The sequence below is a fragment of the Thermochaetoides thermophila genome (genome assembly GCF_000221225.1).
Source record: "Thermochaetoides thermophila DSM 1495 unplaced genomic scaffold scf7180000011818, whole genome shotgun sequence".
Taxonomy (NCBI): Eukaryota; Fungi; Ascomycota; class Sordariomycetes; order Sordariales; family Chaetomiaceae; genus Thermochaetoides; species Thermochaetoides thermophila.
The window spans coordinates 2,607,033-2,626,646 of record NW_006383034.1 but is presented as its reverse complement, the minus strand read 5'-3'; the positions used below and the strand labels follow the sequence as shown (position 1 = coordinate 2,626,646).

Genomic DNA, 19,614 nt, shown 5'->3' with positions numbered 1-19,614 from the left:
ATGACGAACCCTGTTGGAGAGGATAACTGGCTAGAGCATGTCGAACGGCAGATACGCCAAGCCACCGACCTCGAGGGTCGCGTGCGCGTGATCGAGTCGTTTCAACGTGCCACGCTCGCTGAGCCCGGTAGCCTGAAGCTGTGGATAGCCTACTGCGAGTATTTTTGGTCGCTTTATGTCGACTGCAACCAGCGCGGCAACGAGATCGGCTGGCCCCAGGACGAGCTGGCTATTGGCCGCGAGACATTCACATTCGATGCTGCTCTGAACCTCTGGCAGGAGGGCTACGAGGCCGTGCAGTATCGCTTGTCCGACAGCCACGAGCTGTGGAATCGCTGGGTTTCGCATGAGATGGAGCTGTTGCGACGCACTACAACCGAGGCTGGCGTACGCAGAATTACTCAGCTTTTCAAAAATCGTCTGCTTGTGCCCCATGCTACGTGGAACGAGACGTCGCAGATGTTCTCGACTTTCCTGTCTGAGTACAACCGCCATGCTTGGGAGACCGAGATGGAACAGATCACCCGCAACGCCCAGGGCGCGAAGAAGCTTTACGAGCAGCGCGATCCCTGGGAGATGAAGCTGGCCGCTGCCACGAGATCGCGCGATGCGGCTGCAATGCGCTCAGTCATGACTGAGTACCTCGACTGGGAGATCAAGCAGGCCAAGACCAGGAAGGATAGAGACGAAGCCATCGCCTGTTTTCAGATCTGCCTGGGTCTCTTCTCGCGCGCGCTTACCGGCGTCCTCTCCTCGGACGAGAATACCTGGATGAATTACATCGTATTCGTGTCTACCACGCATACAGATATTAAAGAGGGTCGCTCGCCGGTCCCTGGTCATATGGTACCCGATATGCTGGACGCGCTATCGCGTTCAGTCAAGCACGTACCATGGTGTGGTGCTCTTTGGGCGCGCTACATTCTGGCTGCCGAGGAAAGTGGCCTGTCATTCTCTGATATTGAGCAGATCAAGCACTCTGCCACGGACAATGGCCAGCTCGACCGTGATGGCATGATGGGCGTGCTCGAGATGTACGCGGCATGGTGCGGCTACCTGAAGCGCACTGCCATGGTCCCTGATGCGTCCGAGGAGGCTGTTGACGTAGCCGAGGTCGGCCTGCTCTCGGCCTTGGAAGATGTGAAGCACTGGGGCACACGCAAGTACGACAACTACCAAGGCGATCCTCAGTACCGGCTGGAAAAGATTTTGATACAATTCCTGACCGAGAAGAAGGATGATATTGATGGAGCTCGCGCGGTCTGGGAGGATCTGGCGAAGAACCCGCTTCATGCTGGAAAGTATGATTTCTGGCTCAATTGGTATTTCTGGGAGATGATGGTTTTTACAACCCTACGGAACAGGACCCCCAGTCCGACCCCGACGAATGCCTGCCAAGCCTTGCGCGTGCCGACCTTTGCTACGGAAGTCTTGACTCGTGCACTGAAAGTGCGCGGGTTGAATTGGCCCGATCGCGTCATGGAGATATACCTTCAGCACTGCAACGACTACGAGACCGCCGAGACCCTAAGGGAGGCCCAGGATACCGTGCTCAAGACCCGCAAAGCCTTGGCGAAGCGTCGCGAGCGGGAGGCCGCCCAGGCTGCACAGGTTGCTCAGGTGCAGTGGGCTGCCCAGACGGTAAATTCCGCTGATTATCATATGGTTGATGTCTCGGAGACCGTGGGCTCTCCTGGTTCGAAGAGGAAGCGCGAAGAGACCCCTGAGGATGGCACGGGCAGCAAGCGTGCCAAGAACGAGAACAACGATGAGGAGCGTCTCAAGCGCGACCGGGAAAACACATCCGTCTTTGTTCTGGATTTGCCGGCTGAGGTGACGCAGACCAAGTTGAAGCAGTTTTTCCGCGAATATGGTCACATCAACAACATCGACATTCAGAAGCGTGATGGCGAGGTTGTGGCATTGGTCGAGTTTAAGACATCGGACGAGGCCAAGTCAGCGTTGCTTCGCGACGGCAAGTACCTCGGCGACCGCGTTGTGCGAGTTCAGCCAGCCACCGACTGCACTCTGTTTGTTACCAACTACCCCCCCGATGCCGACGAGAGGTACATCCGTCATCTGTTCAAAGACTGTGGCGAGATCCACAGCATCCGCTTCCCAAGCCTAAAGTACAACACCAAGCGTCGGTTCTGCTACGTAACCTTCCGCAACCGCGAAGCTGCCACTGCTGCCACTAAACTCGACGGCAAGCCCCTCTCTGACGGCAAATACAAGCTCGTCGCCAAGTTCTCTGATCCTCTCGCCAAGCAGCAAAGGCACGGCGCCCAAGCCGAAGAACGCGAGCTGCATGTCATCAACTTGCCACGCGGCACGTCCGAAGAGGATATCAGTGGGTTGTTTTCCAAGGCAGGCCGTGTCGTCAGCGTGCGTGTGCCGCGCAACATGGCCGGCCAGAGCCATGGCACGGCGTTTGTTGTGATGGAGACGAAGGAGCAGGCCCAAGAAGCGATCCGGTTATGCGACAAGCTCATCTTTGGGAACCATCCCATCAAGGTTGAGCTGTCGCGTCCGACGACGACCAAAACGACAGCAGTGGCTCGTGTCATGGACGGCACCCCTGAGCCTCAGGAAGGCCAGGGTATGCCAACTCCTGCGGAGATTGCTGCGCGGACGATTGCTGTGCTGGGGATCCCCGATACCATGACCGATGCTCGGGTGAGGGCTGCCCTGACGTCGGCTACAAATGCGCCGATTGTTAAGCTTGTGCTGCATCCCGTGCATGGAGGAGCTATCGTCGAATTTGCCGACGCTGCGGCTGCAGGGAAGGCTGCCCTGTCGATTGATGGCATGGAGATTGAGCCTGGGAAGAAAGTTCGCACCGGGACGACACAGGAGCTCTTCCGGAACAAGGCTGAGAAGAGGGTCGATCGAATCGACAAACCTCATTCACAGCCGCAGTCGCACGCTCACCCTCTACAGCAACAGGCTTCGCAAGATAAGAAGTCCGCTGCAGAGCTGATGCCTCCTCCCACATTATTACGTCGGCCTGGGTCTGGCCCAAAGCTGAAGAGAGGGTTAGGGTTTGTGGGTGCAATCTCGGCCAAGAAGAGTGCTCCTGCCACGATCAACGGTGAACAGGGTCAGACAGGGAGCAAAAGTAATGAAGACTTCAGAAAGTTTTTCTTGGCCAGTCGGACAGCGGCTAATGCAGAAGGAGAGGCGAAGAATGGGAATTCTGGACAAGGTTAAAGATGGATGGGTAAGCGACAAGTGTAACGATATTGTTATGAATGGATGAAGGTGGGTTTAACATTCAAGAAGGACGATTATGTATTTTACTTGAAGAAGAAATTATGGTTTGACAGGATTGCGGATTGCTGGCTCGTTCTGGATGGTTGGGATCGCGGTCAGTTGGCGGATTGGGAGTTGTTGGCTGTGCGAAGTGTTGCTTGGTGAATACCCCATTGGGACGAATGTAATATATTCTTCCTCGCTATGACGTCGGTCTTGATCACGACGATTTTTTGAAATATGGTACAGTTTCTGATGAGTTCCCCCTAAGACATCCTCTCCAAACGCCAATGTCCTTCAACCTCTCCCTGTCCTTCGGCGCATTCTATCTTCCCTCATACCTAGTCAAACAGCCTTCTCTCTTCAAATTTTCCAATCAATCCTTACGTACACATTACCATCCCTCACTGACGATCACTTCCCCCTCTCCGTCTCTCCTCAACCACCTCCCCCGCAAACGCCACACTTCCCCTCTCCACGCCCGCCCCGCCCGTTCCAAACTGCATCATCACCTCCTCTATCTCCTCATTCGGCGTGTAATACTCTTCGTCATCGACGTCCTCACTTTCAAGTCTGCCTAGTTGTCCTCCTGTAGTTTTCTTGGCTGCTGTTTCCGAATTGTGGGTTTGTTTCTTTTTCGGGAGAGAGGGACTAGCTCCTGTGCCGGGGGATGAGCGGCATCGGGATTGTTCAGGGGCTTGTTGAAAGTGGTGATGATGAGCGCTGGACATCCCTCCGTCGAAGAGGAGGTTGAAGAAGGCGTCCGCGTCGCCGGCTTCTGCGGCGGCTAGGCGGGGAGCGGGGATTAAGCCGGAGCCGGAGTGTCGTCTCCTGGAACTTGCGGCCGGCCCTATTTGCGTTGCGTTTGGGGAGGCTTGAGGTTCTTCCATGGATGGTTGGAGGGTTTTGGGGGGCGAAGAGGGGAGGGAGCAGTGAGTTTGGGAGGAGGGGTGGGGGTTTACTGGGGGCATTTTGAGGAACTGGGAGAATGTTGCAGTTAATAAAGGGAACTTTGCGGTCGTTAGGCGCGAAGACGGTGTTGTCCAGTGATTCGAAGTCGTTGAATGGGGGCACTGAAGAAAGTTGTTGGGTCTTGGGCGGGGGTTTTGAGGGGAGAAGCATAGATCTTGAGAGGACTTTTAATAGCGATACGTCACTGTCTGGTCGTCTAAACGATCACTGCTTATCTTGAGCACCAATCTCAGACGTAGCCTAGATAACAGACCGTGAGTTGTTTAGAATCTGTGGTTCCCTGGTCAGCATCCGAGTCGAACATCCTTAACGGATTGGCAGAGCAATCCCGTCATCGATGATGTCAGGCCCGACTCGTTGGATCGGCAAACCCTTGCTTGCGCCAGATATTGCCATGGCTTCTAGAAGCTTTGACTCAGCGAGCCGCTAGCATTTTGTGCGATCTGTACTAACAGGACCTAGATGGCTGTCAGGGGCATCTCAGAGGTAGAACCTCAGCCTGCGTTCTCGTCTTAACACTCTGGGAAACAAAGCCTGTTGTGCCCAAAACAGCTCGAATCAAACACGAATGGTGACTTCCCCGTTGACATTCCCTAGAGTGGCTGTCTCCGTTGCCATAAAGCTCTCCCAGTCCCGAATGATCCCCTCGATCTCCTCTTCGGTCGTGATCCCCAGCTCGAGGGACTTGCGTCGCAGATGTCCTGCCTTTAGCCGCTCAATCATGGCCATTCCTGCATCGTGTAAATATTTGGAGCACCAAAAGGTATTGATGAACTTGAGAACCTACCCCACATCCTCCGATCCTCCTCCTTTGCAAAACACCATGACCCAAACCCCATGTCAATCCTGCTCTTTTTCACACCAGCCTTAACACACCACTCAACCAACCTCATACCGGCCTCCGGATGCCCCCCATCAGCCTTCATCACCTCCCTCATCAACATCTCCATCTTCCTTAGCCCTTCCAGCTCAGGCCAGCAATGCCAGTTCCTCACATCCGCCTCCCTCAGCGAAATAATGCCCCCTTCCTTCTTCACTACCCTTACCATCTCCTTGATCGCTTTAACTGGGTCCTCTATGTGGCATAAAACTTGATGCGCATGCACAACCTCAAACTCCCCGTCCTTAAAGGGAAGGTAACACACATCTGCATTGACAAACTCCATCATCTCTGCTAACCCCTCCCTCACGGCATGTTCCCTCGCCCGAGCAAGCACATCATCGGAGATATCTGTTGCGACGATCCTTGCTGTTGGGGGAAGGTGTTTGGCGAGGGAGGCGGACAGCGTGCCGGGGCCGCAGCCTATGTCAAGGACACGGATTGGGAATGATGAGGAGGTTGAGGAGAGTCGGGCGAGATGGGGGAGTAAGTGAGGGGCTGAGTTGGTGACTGTGCGCCAGGAGTGGTGGAGGGTTTGGGAGGGAGCGTGACCGTGGTGGTAGATGGGGGGCATTTTGGATTGGATGGTTGGGTGAAGTGGATGGAATACTGTTTATCTTGAAACGATGCGGGAACCGTATTATTTACTGGGATGTTTACATATGTTCCTCACATCGTTGAGGGTAGTGATGCTGAAACTGGGACGATGAAGTCGATGACATGCCGCGGGATCCGAAGCTGGGGCATTGTCAAGGCTGTGGAGACGGGAGACTGCACAAACCCTGATCTTCTTCCCGTGTGAGGCAAAAAGGACTGTCGCGATAGTCAACTACCTTTGCTAAAAAATTCAAGACATGTTCTCATTTCTGATGAGTGTGTTGCAATTATAGGCCGTTTGGTTGAGCAACTCTGAAGGCTTCATCCTGAGAATACATCACCAAATGAACAGCCAGTGCCTAAAAAGTTGACTATTATCATGTTCCCCGATCTAGAGTCAGACAGCAATAGCCACGGCTCAATGGTCTAGTGGTATGATTCGCGCTTCGGGTTTCCACCCAGTTCCTGAGAGAAACAGGTGCCGGAGATGTGCGAGGTCTCGGGTTCGATCCCCGATTGAGCCCCAGCTGTTCTTACTAGTCTTTTTTGTCTTTTATACCCAGGAACTTTGGAGTTGTTCTTATTGTTAGGTTGAAGGTTGATTGCCTCCACCGTGATCTACCGAGGTGAACAGTGTAATGAGAAGATCATTGTCCTTGTGCTACAGGACCTGCACATCATCTCTCTACGCATAACAAGTGGAAAGTCAGCTATCCTCTCATGTTTTGTCCCTAATGTCTTTCATACATTATCCCTTGGAGGTTGCAATGTCTCACGAGCTGATAACATCCTGGATATTCTGTACTTTTGCGAAGAAGGTATGGAACTCGAATCCAGTAAACAATCCGGATCTCATCTCCCGACTCAAGGCAAATTGGAACATCAGCTATCTCTCCTCGGCGTCTCCTTGTTAATTGTCTCCCGTGGCCCTACGTGCAAAGAAGCAGTATTCCCATGCCTGCCAACATAATTGAAATAGACTGGGGGCAATAAATGGACTGGAAACAAGAAGCTCTCGATGTGAGCAAGCCCCAGTATCTCAGGCCGCGGGGCTGGCCACAAGACTCTGATGATTTTGTCAAGCTCCATGTTTCCATGTTACTAATAGACTCCAGTGCATGCATAGTATTTGACCACAGCTTTGAAAGCTTGAATGAAATTGCAGCATCTAGCAGCTTGGAGGATGGCAGAAGAGAACCGAACCGAGATTGGCTATAGACTGGACATACATGAAGCCCCGCAGGGCGGGGGTTACCGAAGAGAGTGGTTAATGCTGCAAGGTTGAGTGGCTCTGGACGTTCAGGCTAACTGCAAGGCTCAATACTATCAAGATTTGAATTGTACTCTTCAACCACATTCTACTACATTGGTGTTTGGTCGTACCCGCGGCACCAGCGGGAACTTACCATTAGGCTTTAGCACCCGGGAAAACCTGGAATTGAGGGAAAAACCGGTGCGGGGATTAACTATGGTAGGCGAGAAAGAGTATCGAACCTTTGATCCAAACACCATAAACTCGACCCTGTTGATCGGCTTCACTGCACTTACACCGATGCCTCGCAGCTACACACGTGACTACAACTTGCGCTATGATATACTTCTAGTATTATTGTGACAAGGGCCAACTTGAAATTGTTCCGAAACTGTAGCTCGCACTAGATAGATATGAGATGGCCTATAAAGTGCAGAGTAAGGCTGCAACCTGACATACATTCACAGAAATGTCGAGTTTCCTGATTGCAAAAGACCCCAGAAATGATTCAGCAACTGTGCATCTGATCTGCCTATTCATCTCTTAAGTCAACATTCATCATGTTTACTTGCGCTAAAGTAATGACAAATCGTCTAAACCTTTAGGAAAGTTGATATATCGAAAGCGCATTGCAGGTTTTACTGTACCACCAGCCGTAGCATCCAGTTCTCGTAGTTGACTCGTAATCAAATTGATCGAGTCACAACCGACTATAACCTTGATTCAATAGGTTTCTATGAGATGTACTGAAACAATAACCAAAGGGCAAATGCCGATGTCAACTTTTTCCCCACAGTCGCAACTGGATGCGTACGTAGCCTTGCTATGTCCGATCGGCGATTGGAGCGGAGTTGTAGTGGTGTCGTATAACGTAGCTTTAGAAGGAAAGTATGATAAAAGTGTGTGGAAACTCAATCAGCGCTGATTAGAGTCTATCTATCGTGGGAGTGAACTGTGCAGAAGCATGAATTTGTGGTCATGCTCGCTTTTCTCAAGTTGCTTAAAAACCTGGGAAGCAGGCACATGGGAGCCATGCTACCTCCTATTCGATAGCCTAGGCTTCTTTTCCTGCCCTCTCGCCTCTTTCAACAACCCATTTGCCTGCAAGCTTGACCCAAGGGCTTTTTGGTCTTCCAAATGCTCAAGTCAAGGGCCTCCCAGATCAAACTCCGGGGAAAGCCTGGGACGCTTCCACAGGGCACCCTATCCCGTTACCACCCCTCCTTCGCTCCCCCCTCGCAAGCCCGCCCCAAACCTAACGTGCTGATCATCTAGACCCCGAGCCTAACGACCCGGAGTAGGTCCTAACGAGGTACATACCTAAGGCTGGCCGGTTTCAAGAACCTTCCCCTGTACATGGTACACTGCACTCCCTCTAACAGACGCCGGTTTTACCCTATGCGGCTTTTTCCCGGCGTTACTTGTAGTTAGTCCAACTCAGGTAGCTTTTTGCCCCCCGGCGTCGTGGGCACGACCCAGCACCCTCGGTGGTGAACCCCGTCGAAAAATAAAATAAATTAAATAAATAGAAAGATAGCCTGGGCTCAAGCTGATCGTGCCACTGCTGGCATCTACAGTCTTGGCCGTGCTCGGCAATTTTCTCTTTCAGAGCAAGCCGTTCAAGAATCCTGGTAAGCAAGACCGGAGCAGCGCGACCCGGGCCGCTCAGATGCAATACAGTTACTCAGCATAGCTAATGAATCTGCATGTTCCATGGCTTTGGATCCTGGAGTGCAATCTCAGGGTTGCAAGGATGCAAGTTTTCGGGAGGGAGGATGATACCGTTGCTGACGGCAGCAATAGTGTCAAGTGGACCGCTTTCATGGTCGTACAAATACAACGTCAAGACTGCAAGGATGACTTCAGCAACAACGGACTGATTTCAAGACTCTACTCCAACGACGATCCTAAGAGTTAAACGATGCAAGTAGCGGCAGAGCTGCAAGTATAAAGATGGGTGAGTCTACGCCCGTTGAAGCCGCAACGGCTAAAGGCCAGCATCAATTTCAATCATAGACACAAGTGACCATGCGGATTCTCTCTGTCCTCGTTGGAGCTCTCTCCGTGGCCGGCTTAATCAGTGCTGCCCCTGGAGGTGGTCCTGGTGGCCCTAGAAACCCTCCTTCTAGTCAGGAACTCGAGGACCTTGCCCTCAAAGAGGTCAATGTGTTACAAAAACAGTATCAAAAGAAGATAATCGACCACATCAAGCCGCGTAAGACCGGCTGTACCCAAAAGAATATCCTTCGCCGCAAGGAATGGTGAGTGTCCTCTCTCAACCTATGTCTCTACTTTCCTTCGCCTGAACTACCATCTCCATTTAACATAACATCGGCCCTTACACCGAATACTGCAGGCATGCCCTATCCATCCCAGAACGACTCTCCTACATTGCAGCAGTGCACTGCCTGCATCGCAAGCCAGCCGTGACCAACCGCACTTTGATCCCTGGTGTGCGAAGCCGGTACGACGACCTAGTGGGTATCCATCTCTTCCAAACAGACTTTGTCCACTCTTCAGGCTTGTTCCTGCCCTTCCATCGGTACTATGTCCATCTGTACGAGAAAGCCCTTCGCGAGGAGTGCGGCTACCGTGGTGCACAGCCATACTGGGACTGGACGCTGTGGTATGATGATCCCCGACGGGCACCATTGTTCAATGGCAGTCCTTGGTCGATGGGCAGCAATGGGAAGTATATTCCTGACAGGAATGACACGCTGATTGACATCGTTCCGGGATTCCCTCCATTCCTTGTGGCGCCGGCTACAGGAGGGGGATGCATCGAGCGCGGTCCGTTCACGGAACAACTGTGGAAAGCCCATATCGGTCCGGTAGGGATCAGGCCTCAGGGTCCACAAGGCGGGCTGGAGTACAACCCTCGGTGTTTAAAGCGAGACCTGAGCCCCATCTGGTCTCAGGATACGAGGCCGACAAACGCGTCAAAGCTGCTCAACTGCCCGGATTTGGCATGCGTGAATGAGGTGTTTGATGCCCCCCAAGGGATCCATGGTTCGGGACACTTCCAGATTGGAGGGGAGGAACTGGATGTCTATGTCAGCCCAAATGATCCCATCTTTTGGCTGCATCATGCACAAGTTGACCGGCTGTGGTCGATTTGGCAGGGATTGGATATCCAGAACAGGACAAACCAGGTTTGGGGGACTGTGACGACGTTCAATGGTGAGTATTTGCCCTCAATGTGGAGGAGGTGATGAAGGGAGTTGTTAACTGACACGACGTTAGTTCCGCCAAGTGACCCTGCTACACTGGATTCTCCGGTCCCATTTGGACCCCTCTTGCCATCCAAGCCGATCAGAGACTTGGTGTCGACGGTAGATGGGGATATGTGTTACATGTATGAGTGAGAAGCAGAATAAGTCTTTTGGATTTATTTGAAGGGAACGGTGAGAACATCTGCTTTTTTTATTTTGCACAAAAGAAATGTCCGGGATTGCTGTTTTGGTATTCTACTAAAACCTTGCGACTTCATAAGACGAACCTCTCTTACCTCCCTCAACTCAAATATTGAGCCAGTTTAGCATTGTAGTTGTCTGGCATCCAGCTTTACGGAGGCCAAATTGTCATGGCAACCTCAGCCTGAAAGCGAGGATAACTGGAAACTGTGTGAAATTGACAGTCGCAGTGACTTTCTCCTCTTTGGCCTCTTCCGGAAACGCCAGCTCCTCCAGAGCATCCATGACCAGGCCCTCACGAAAGAACACACCGAAGAGCTCGTGCATCGGCCGGTGGAAGTAGATCTGCCATTCTGATAAGCATGAAAGTAAAAACTCGCGGTGTTGAACACCCACCTGCTTCTCCGGTTGCCCCACAACAGCCACTCCCTTGTAAGGGGCAACATTCATGTACTCCCTCACCACAATACTTCGCAAAATCTCAAACTCCCCCGTCTCATGGTTAATTCTGACCTCCACATTTTTTGCCGCTTTTGATGTAAAAAAAGCCGGATGCAGTAGAGTCGCAACAAACCTGACATCTCGTCAGCTCAACCTCCCCACCGCCAAACTTGGTCTTAAAAGTGAGGTACTCACACTCCCCCCTTTCTCAGCAAATGCGGCAACGTCTTCGCCAAAATCCACACCTCCCCGACATCCATCAACGCCATATTCATCAACACCACATCCCACTTTCCTTCGGCCCTCACCAATCCCACCAAATCCTCCTTACTCGTCACATCGACCTTCCTAAACCTGACGACCCCTTCCAGCCCAGCCTCCTTAACCCTAATCCTCGCCACATCGAGCATACTCTCTGCCCCGTCCGTCGCAAGCACATCTCTTTTCCCAGCAGGGTCCATAAGGGAGGCCATCCATCTCGCACAGAGGCCGTTGCCTGTTGCGAGGTCCAGAGCGCGGCAGCCGCCTGATTTAGAGAGGTAGGCCCCGAGGAGACGACGCAGACAAGGTTCTTGGAGATGGCGCCAGTATTTGTTGCCGTTGGGCGTGATCTGGGCGTCCCAAGCTTGAGCATTGGCTTTCCAGCTGGAGAGGGCTTGCTGGGAGAGGGAGGAAGTGTCGTGGCCCATTGCCAGTGATTGTGGCTATGAGGTTAGTTGGGAAATGATCGTCAGTGCTTGGCTTTAGGGTGGTGGAAAGGAGCCAATGAACTGGAAGCAGCGAGAATATTAACAAGCAGTACAATGGAGAAATAGGACAAGTAGACGTTTAGTACTGAAAGGCTGGCTATGAGAACAGAAAGCAGATTGGAGACAATGTTGAAATATGCGATGGAGCTTAGCTCGATATTTGCCAAGGTTGGGCTTCAGGTGACTCAGCTGGGCTGCAGGCCAGCCGCGCGCTTAAGTAGGGGGGGTACTTGGTGTCGCCCTTGAGGTGCCGCTAAAATTAACGCAGCGATGACACTGCAAACATCCACAGAGTTATCACATCCAGGGACTTCAAAGATTTGCAACTCAAATCACGTTTTAGGTCCAGCTATCAAGATATCTAAGATGCGCATGATGTGTTTCTCATGCACGGTCTCCTTTGCTGACCAGGCGTTGCAGATGCCAGCCAGAGACCATCTCTATCTCCATAAATCTCTCTTCATGTTAATGATCCCCCTCCAAGCAGTTAGTAGAGTCTAGACCTCAAGGCCTCCACTCTTCAAGCATGCACCATCCTCCAGTCGACTCTCATCTGTTTCCCGTGATGCTTCACCTTCGGGTGGCACCACAAACCACTCCAAACTTGAACCGTGCCATCCTTGGTGTCTGGATCCCAAGCATAATTAGAAATTGCCCACCACATATCCTCTGTTCCAAACTTAAAGTCCCACATATTCTCCGGGCGATCCTGCTTATAAGCCTTGGACAGGCGCACATCAAAGGCACAGGTACTGTGCTTGGCGATCTGCACCCAACGCCCGTTCTTCTCATGGGCCTTGGTGTCATCCAGCGTAATGAGCCAGTAGCCCGGGGTAGGTATGTCCTTGAGAATGGCCTCGCAGTCGGCGGACTTGGCGCGGTTGCTGTTGCCACGCGTAAACTGGCCCATCTGGTACTTCTCGCACCAGTCATCTTCGCCTGCCTTCTGGTTGCCGGGGTAAAACTGGGTACGCTTGATTAGGGTTGTGGTGTTGGTAGACTCGGTGACCGCGGCCGGGGTAAAGTTGACTGGGGAGGCACTGGCCACCATGCTGGCCATGGATATGAAGACAACGGTAGTAGTGCAAAGAGGGAGCATGGTCAATGAGTGAAGTGCCGAGAAAACTTGATGTGAAGAGATTAACTCTTTCTGTTGGTGAGTAGAGATCTGATCCGATACAGAGGAACTGGTGGATTTGTGAGGGGATTAGAGGATTGTGGACTGGAAGATCTGTTACGTTCAGAGAAGGGATCGAACTCAGATTGCATGGTAAAAAAGAGGGTTAATTATACTTTTTAGGGTATTTAGGGATCAAAAGTTATCACCAGGCTTGCTGCCGCGCAGTTTCCATCTGAGCTTGCCATAGAGAGAGCACCGCGCAATTGGCTAGACCGGGAGCCTTCCAACTAGTAGCCAACGCTCTTTGATGGCAAGAAGGCAGTGGGAAGGCAGGTACAGATGACCCTGGTGTTAACCAATTCTGCGAAAGTACTTTGAGTTGGGATGACAACACCTAAAGCAGAGAGCGGGGCTTCTGCTTACCTTTTAGAGCCGTAGACCACGTAGATTGCATGCCTCCGTTCTCTTAGCGGTGCCTACGTTGTTTATAGGACGCAAAAGTTTTGATGTTGAGGTGGGGGTCTTGTAGCACGTTTCACCATCACCCGGCAACCACTTCAACATATCAAATAAACACATATCTCAGTTTGAAACCTGATATCCCCGCCATCCACATGACACAAGCCCGCTCTCCGTTCCGCATACACCAAACTTTCAATCAAGGTAATACGGGAAACAGAACGCAATCTCAATGACATCTCCATCCCCAACTCCCTACATCATCTCAATCACCCTCCCCGCTTTACAATCTTGTCGGTAAGTCAACGCTGAACACATCGGGATCTTCTCTTCGTCCTCACGACTACTTCCTTAACAACCCAGCTTGGCGGCGGCACGAAGAAAGGCCACACAGGTAACTCCTTCCTCTTCTTCTCCAAGCACTCCTCTCCAGGCTCAACCAATACCGGCGGGATATACAATCCCTTTAGCCACTCTGAGGGCGTCATTAACCTCTCTGTACACCCACTTCTCTCTCCAACACAGAATATTACAATAATCCTGTCTTCAGCCTCCATCTCTGGGTCATCCTCATCCTTATTGACAGGGTGTGGAACCACCATTGTGAGATCGCCGGCTCTGTCCTGACCGGCAGGAAGGCGTACGTTCCAGAGAAGGGTGCCGACCGTCCATGAGGCGTTGAGGCTGAGCATGTGGACATGTGCTGGGAAGGAAGGGGTCCGGTTGGACAAGACGTAGCTAAGTACATCGCCGTGAGTGAGGTAGAGTATGGGAATCGGGTCAGATGTGGCTGTATGGTAGGTAGGGTTGGCCTTGTTGAACATGCGAACAGAGAACCAGTCCGATGGGATGGGAGAGTAGCGTTTATAGGCAGTAATGGACCGTAAGACGTGAAAAGTTGAGAGAGAACGAAGCATGGAGGATAATTTCTCTGAGGTACCTTTCTGTTCTGGTGAGACAGGCGGAAGCCATGGGAGTGGTTCACCTCTAGCATCTGCGATGACAAGACGATCTTCTTTGTCGGATGCAATGGCTAGGATCTGTCCCTTTGGGGACTCACCAGCAACTCCATAGTCTTCGTCTACAATGAACCAGGAGTGCCTGCCATCCTCTGGAGCAAGCATCTTCTCGAGAGTTTCAAGGCGAATGGCGCTCCAGGGGGAGCTTAGCCGAACCACTGTGATCATGTTTTGGTACCAGAAACTCCAGGGGCGAAGGATGTCACGGAGTCTTATCGAGCTTTCCGAGTCATCAGATGTTAACGTATGTTGCACATGGCTGTGCCAGTTTACATGTGCATAGCCAGCGAAGTCAAGCTCATCGGTATCCCAGAGGTGATAGTCCTCATTCGTGTCGGGTGCCTCAGCATCCCTGAACTTTGAGGATGTGCGCAAGGGAAGGGACAAGTACTTGATGCAGCTCTCGGCCAGAGTCTAATGGCAAGCTGCCATCGTCAAGTCCCCCAGCCAGTCTGGCTCCCTAGGCCCATTGCCAGGGGAGTTTTCCAAAAGGAAATCTTTGGCCGTCTGATGAATGAAGTAGACCCTGCCATGATACACATCCAGGAAGTACTTGCAGGCATCCAGGATCCAGCTACGGAAGCCATTCACGTTCTGCAGTCCCAAGCCGTGGTCGCTGCCATTGTGACAGTCCAATATGTTCAGCGCAATGTTGACCTCCCTCAAAGTGAGAGGTCGAGCGGCAGCAAGAACAATTTTGAACAATCTTCGGACATCGTCGCGGTGACACTCGCGAACACGGTTGAGAAAGCCGAGATATGCCTCCTTGACGGTTCCTGGGAGGGTCTTGAAGACGTTAATCCAGCCCCAAGGCACCCGCGGAATACCCTCTCGCATTCGCAGCTCCAAACAATCAAAGAGAAGTTTGACGTATAGATATGTGCGGTCTTCTTTTGGTTCAATGAGTGCGAGGAGCTCCTCACGAAGCGCCAGGTCTTGGATGCATTTGTCGGCAAACCGGTTGAAGCGCGCCAATACCACCTGGCCGATATCCTTGCTGATATGTTTCAAGCAGTGTTCGTCTTCTTCAAGGTTTAGGAACGTCACTCCTGGAAAATTGAATGATGGCTGAGGCGAGACCAGAGGGCGTGTCGTGATGAAGAACTTGACTCGAGGGATCGGGTGAGAAAAGTACTGACTAAGCTTCTAGCAGAGCTTGTTCGCAGAGTCCGGTTCGCATTCGTCAAATCCATCGAGAACGATTGTAAAGCAGCCTGGGTCACACTCTCGTGTTGCCTCTTCCAAGAGGCTCCATAAAAGGTCGAAGCGGCATCTTACTTCCTCCGGCAGCATGTTTTCAACCTTGGTGTTGATACGGTCGATGAGCTCTGGATGCTCACGAAAAAGCTCGGACAAGATTCGACAAAGTGCTGTGTTGGCCGCGTTCTGACCTCTCCCGTTGTCCTTGAAAAAGTATGCACACACTGTCGTGGGCCTCCAGTTAGGGAGATCGGTTAGCAGAGACTTAGCGAGGACGGACTTTCCAGAACCGGGGATCCCCTCCAGAACAAAAACTCCGGACTCAGCCATTGCCCACTTAATAAACTTGGGATGTGTGAGAACTCCAGCCCCAGTGCCATTCTGAGGGGCTACGATGCTGTCCAAGTACGCCTGGTAGACCGAGTACGGAAGATCATCCGGGAACTTGAACTTCAGAAGCGTCTCCATCCTTTGCTTGTGAAGAGCGTCCTCGGAAAGCAAGTGAAGCTTATCCAGGAGGTGTTGCTCAAAGTTGAGACTCATGTAATCCTCCAACCGTTTCTCGCTCTCTTTGATATTGGCGATCATATTATTCCAGTCATCGAGTTTCAAGATGTCGCGAGATATTGTCGTTAGGGGTCGACAATACGTGTAATATGCACGCAAGTGGTACTCGATAAGGAGCTTATACAGGGAAACGATCTCGGACCGGATAACACGACGAAGAGCGATAAAACTGGGACTCGTGCTGTGCCAATATTCGCAGTTTAGGAGCTCCAACACATGGCCGTACCAGGTAAATCGAGACATGACATAGCCGAAGCCTGCTTCGCGGGCGGCGATCTGCTCGGCATGATTGACGATAACCTGTGAAGGTTAACAACAACACAGAAGTTTAAAGGGAAGGGAAAGCATACCGGCAAGAGGATGGTACAAATGCCGGTCCATGCCAAAGAAGCTGGAGGTGAGGATGCAAGAGCGGCGCTAATAACGTCCTTCATCCTCTGAATAAACTGGACCGCCGCCCCAACAACGGCCTGCTCTGTCGAGTGTGAGTCACGTCTCGTAATTTCCATGTATTCGTGGGCAACCCTTCGGAAGCATTCTTCGTTATTATTCACTTCCTCGACGCACTCAAGCTGGAAATTTTCCTTCAAAATGGTCGATTGCCGAGAGGAACGACGCAAGGCGAACATCCGGCCCTCGGCAACAGTATTGAAGAGCTGCTCATAGTTGAGAACAAGAGGCCTCAATGCCTCATCCTTCTTGACTTCGTTGTAGGCTTCCTCCCAAATCTCGCGACTCAGCAAGAGAGAGTCCTGGAGCGATGCTAAACCAGCACTTCCCCGACGAGAACTGAACCGGACGGTGTCGCAAGATGAGAGCCGTGAACTGTCACGAACGGCATACGCAAAGGTCTGGGTCAGCGGCGAAGGTGATCGGCTCGGGACCACAGGAAGAGGGACAGCTGACTCGGGAGAAGAGGAGGGAGATCTTTCGTCCTTCGTGGGGATAACTGGACCTAATGGAATTCTCGGGCCTGGAGAGGGTGGGTCTCTGTCTCTCCGTACTGGTAAGCAAGCACAAGTAATGAGTCCCATGTCGATAGCTGGAAAAGCGGGGGACTAGGATAATAACATGAGTAAGGGATACTTTAAAGATTGCTACTTGTTTGGACTTGATCAGCCGGTTCTGCCTTGAACATGCGCCGAACAAGCCGCAATGCTGTCGGATGGCAGAAATGACGCGTTGGCAACCAGCAGACATGACCACGGTCACATGGCTTCTTTGACATATTAAGGAAGCAACAGCGGAGGCTCCTGACCTCAAGATAAGGAGACTGACAGGTGCTGACAGGAAGAAGAGGAACAACACTCCACTCACATTAGGGCACAATAAGGGCTGTTAGAGTAGGTGGGACAAACCGTGGCTTGCCTTAGACTTGTGGCACAGCGAATAGAGCAATGGCCTGCCCAGCGAGAAGGTCAATGTGACCTTCTCGACAAGTGGTCGATGCAGCATGATCTGGAATGGTCAAAGAATAGTGTAGGGTCCGCACAATGTGGCACAATGGCCCTGACCAGTTCTGCGACGATCAGTGACGGCGTCGGTCAGTCTGAAGACTTGCACACACGACAACAGAGAAAGAAAGCATCGAGGCCTCAAAGAATATTATCAACCCGGGTTCCAAAAGTAATGGCCGTGGTGACAGACGTTGGCCGACGTAAAGCAAGAACCTGAGGGTCTTCGAGTACAAAGCAGCCTTAGGCTCTGTCTCCTAGGTCAACTTTCTTCGCTCGAGACAATTGATACAAGTCTATCAAGGAGCAAAGGTTGTTAAGCAGCCCGCTGGTAAGATTCTCCCTGATCATCTCAAAAATCTTTGACTGCCCAAGCGACTCTCTTCAAAGAGCCCTCTGTACGCTTTCGGACACCTAACAGAAGAAAGAGAAACGAAATCAACCAATCAACAACCATCAAGATAAAGCCCATAATCGCCCTTTGTCGCTCTCCTCGGTGCCGCAAATGCCATACCTATGGCTGCCGACTCTTTTCAGGTGACCGGACAATCCATCATCGATGACGTCAACCAGACCCCAGACGATAATGTGATAATGTGTCTCATTCTAATCGGGAAGATCAATGTCCTATCCGTCAAAGACTCATCTGTAGTCGCAGTTGCGAAGCGTGAGCCGGTCTTTGGTGTACATTTTGATTGGCTCTACCATCTTCAAGGCTTCTCCCGAGAAAGCGGGCACTATTGGATCAATCCCCGGTGGTGGAGTGAGTGCAGGTGTAGCCACTTCTGCTCTGGCCAACAATACCGAGAAAAAAATCAATGAGCGAAGAGTTTCCAGTAAAGACCAGAGTTCTTTTCAAGGCATAACGGACTTTAAATAATGGCTGATCTCCGATCCCTCCGAATCGAAGGCATACGTCATTGATAGCAGGCCGGATGGTTCATGCGGAAGGTGGGGCTATCACGAAGGAATCGATGGTTCCTTGCGTTGACGGAAAGAAGGGAATTGGATAGGTTCTTCACAAAAGACGTGGTCGTCATCTGGATATCGAAGAACTTGGACATGAATCATATTGGTCGGAAACCTGACCGCCTCAGCAGAATGATTGGATTTTGATGGCCGCACTATCATAATGGACATAGAGACGGCTTGATCCAAGCAAAAAGAAATAGAATTCTCTTGTTCAGACTTGTCTCAGGGTCCAATGGTTAAACATAATGGAAAGGGGATATAGGGGATGGCAGCCGAATTGTGGCGGGCGCTGGACTTTGCGGGTCTTGGTGGTGGTTTTGAGGTGGGACGGTGCTACTCTGTGTGTGCCCCAAACTTTGCATCTATTGAAAGCAGGATATGTACATAGTAAGACGGAGTTATCGCAATATCGAGGTCCTTGGGCCAATTGCATTCTGCTTTTGATAAGAGATAAGGGACCACAAACAACAGCAGCCATGGTTTACACAGTAAAGTGTTAGCATAGCCTAGGTAAGTGAACCATGTTGCATTTCGAAGGGTCACCACATTTGCATTTGTGCATGTGTGGTTTTCTGTGATACTCCTCGCCACTCTGGTATCTGATCACACAAGTATAGACGGGCCAAAGAAACAGCCTTGTTGCGCTGCTGCGTATCACACAGCTGGCGGGTTCCAACGGATGTGGGTCTTGCCTTGTGGGGCCAGGAACAGTCGCAGTGACCTGCAGCAGCCTGCATTTCTTGGGACAGGGGCTGCAGAGGTTGTAGCAAATGGCCTTTGTCCGCATGGCCAGCGCTGGACCTGCTCTCTTTAACTCTGTAGCAGCGATCCATTCCCTCTTTTTTGTTGGCCAATTGCCCAGCCACCAGACAGCTGCTGTCTTCGGTCGTTGACTGTTGCGTCAATTCTCCTCCTGTCCGAGAAAACTGACTCGACCCAATGTCATGTTTGGTGCCGGCCCCGGATACAGAGAGCTGTGAACGGCAGATGAACCCTCCATACTTACCAGAAGCTCGTGGCTGACTTCCCCCAGGGTTGGCAACATCAGATTATGCTGAGCCGAAATCGCATTCCCTGTGCGCCGAAGCTCGATCATCCATACCGTTCCTAAAACCACCCATGTCTGCCTCAGGGCGGTGAGCTCCTCGCGCTTCGCCCCACGTCACACCTCCACCTCTCCACTGACTGGCGGCGAACTATCGCCCTGTTGCGTTCAGGCTGCGTTATCCGTCGCGCAGCAGCAGCAGATTAGACGGAGTTGTCATTC

General features: G+C 51.7%; 6 protein-coding genes and 1 non-coding gene across 7 annotated transcripts; 3 read left to right on the top strand and 4 right to left on the bottom strand.

Moving 5' to 3' along the window:
* On the top strand, window positions 1-3,210 carry CTHT_0047040 (splicing factor (prp24)-like protein; the record flags this gene model as incomplete). The annotated part of the gene is made up of 1 exon (XM_006695012.1): window positions 1-3,210. The coding sequence occupies one exon, from the start codon at window positions 1-3 to the stop codon at window positions 3,208-3,210; it is 3,210 nt and encodes a 1,069-aa protein (XP_006695075.1).
* Window positions 3,211-3,656: 446 nt separating this feature from the next.
* CTHT_0047030 (uncharacterized protein) lies at window positions 3,657-4,223 on the bottom strand (the record flags this gene model as incomplete). Its single annotated transcript, XM_006695011.1, has 1 exon — window positions 3,657-4,223. The coding sequence occupies one exon, from the start codon at window positions 4,221-4,223 to the stop codon at window positions 3,657-3,659; it is 567 nt and encodes a 188-aa protein (XP_006695074.1).
* A 559-nt stretch (window positions 4,224-4,782) lies between these two features.
* Window positions 4,783-5,678, bottom strand: CTHT_0047020 (methyltransferase-like protein; the record flags this gene model as incomplete). Its single annotated transcript, XM_006695010.1, has 2 exons — window positions 4,783-4,955; window positions 5,012-5,678. 2 exons carry the CDS (start codon window positions 5,676-5,678, stop codon window positions 4,783-4,785), a joined length of 840 nt encoding a protein of 279 aa, XP_006695073.1.
* A 438-nt stretch (window positions 5,679-6,116) lies between these two features.
* Window positions 6,117-6,225, top strand: CTHT_0047010. Its single transcript has 2 exons — window positions 6,117-6,154; window positions 6,188-6,225. It is a non-coding gene; the product is annotated as a tRNA-Pro (tRNA).
* A 2,756-nt stretch (window positions 6,226-8,981) lies between these two features.
* Window positions 8,982-10,318, top strand: CTHT_0047000 (uncharacterized protein; the record flags this gene model as incomplete). The annotated part of the gene is made up of 3 exons (XM_006695009.1): window positions 8,982-9,214; window positions 9,310-10,133; window positions 10,197-10,318. 3 exons carry the CDS (start codon window positions 8,982-8,984, stop codon window positions 10,316-10,318), a joined length of 1,179 nt encoding a protein of 392 aa, XP_006695072.1.
* A 216-nt stretch (window positions 10,319-10,534) lies between these two features.
* Window positions 10,535-12,655, bottom strand: CTHT_0046990 (uncharacterized protein; the record flags this gene model as incomplete). Its single annotated transcript, XM_006695008.1, has 3 exons — window positions 10,535-10,874; window positions 11,003-11,511; window positions 12,167-12,655. The coding sequence occupies 3 exons, from the start codon at window positions 12,653-12,655 to the stop codon at window positions 10,535-10,537; spliced, it is 1,338 nt and encodes a 445-aa protein (XP_006695071.1).
* A 946-nt stretch (window positions 12,656-13,601) lies between these two features.
* Window positions 13,602-16,955, bottom strand: CTHT_0046980 (uncharacterized protein; the record flags this gene model as incomplete). The annotated part of the gene is made up of 5 exons (XM_006695007.1): window positions 13,602-13,610; window positions 13,669-14,568; window positions 14,680-15,300; window positions 15,433-16,221; window positions 16,272-16,955. The coding sequence occupies 5 exons, from the start codon at window positions 16,953-16,955 to the stop codon at window positions 13,602-13,604; spliced, it is 3,003 nt and encodes a 1,000-aa protein (XP_006695070.1).
* Window positions 16,956-19,614: the final 2,659 nt, after the last annotated feature.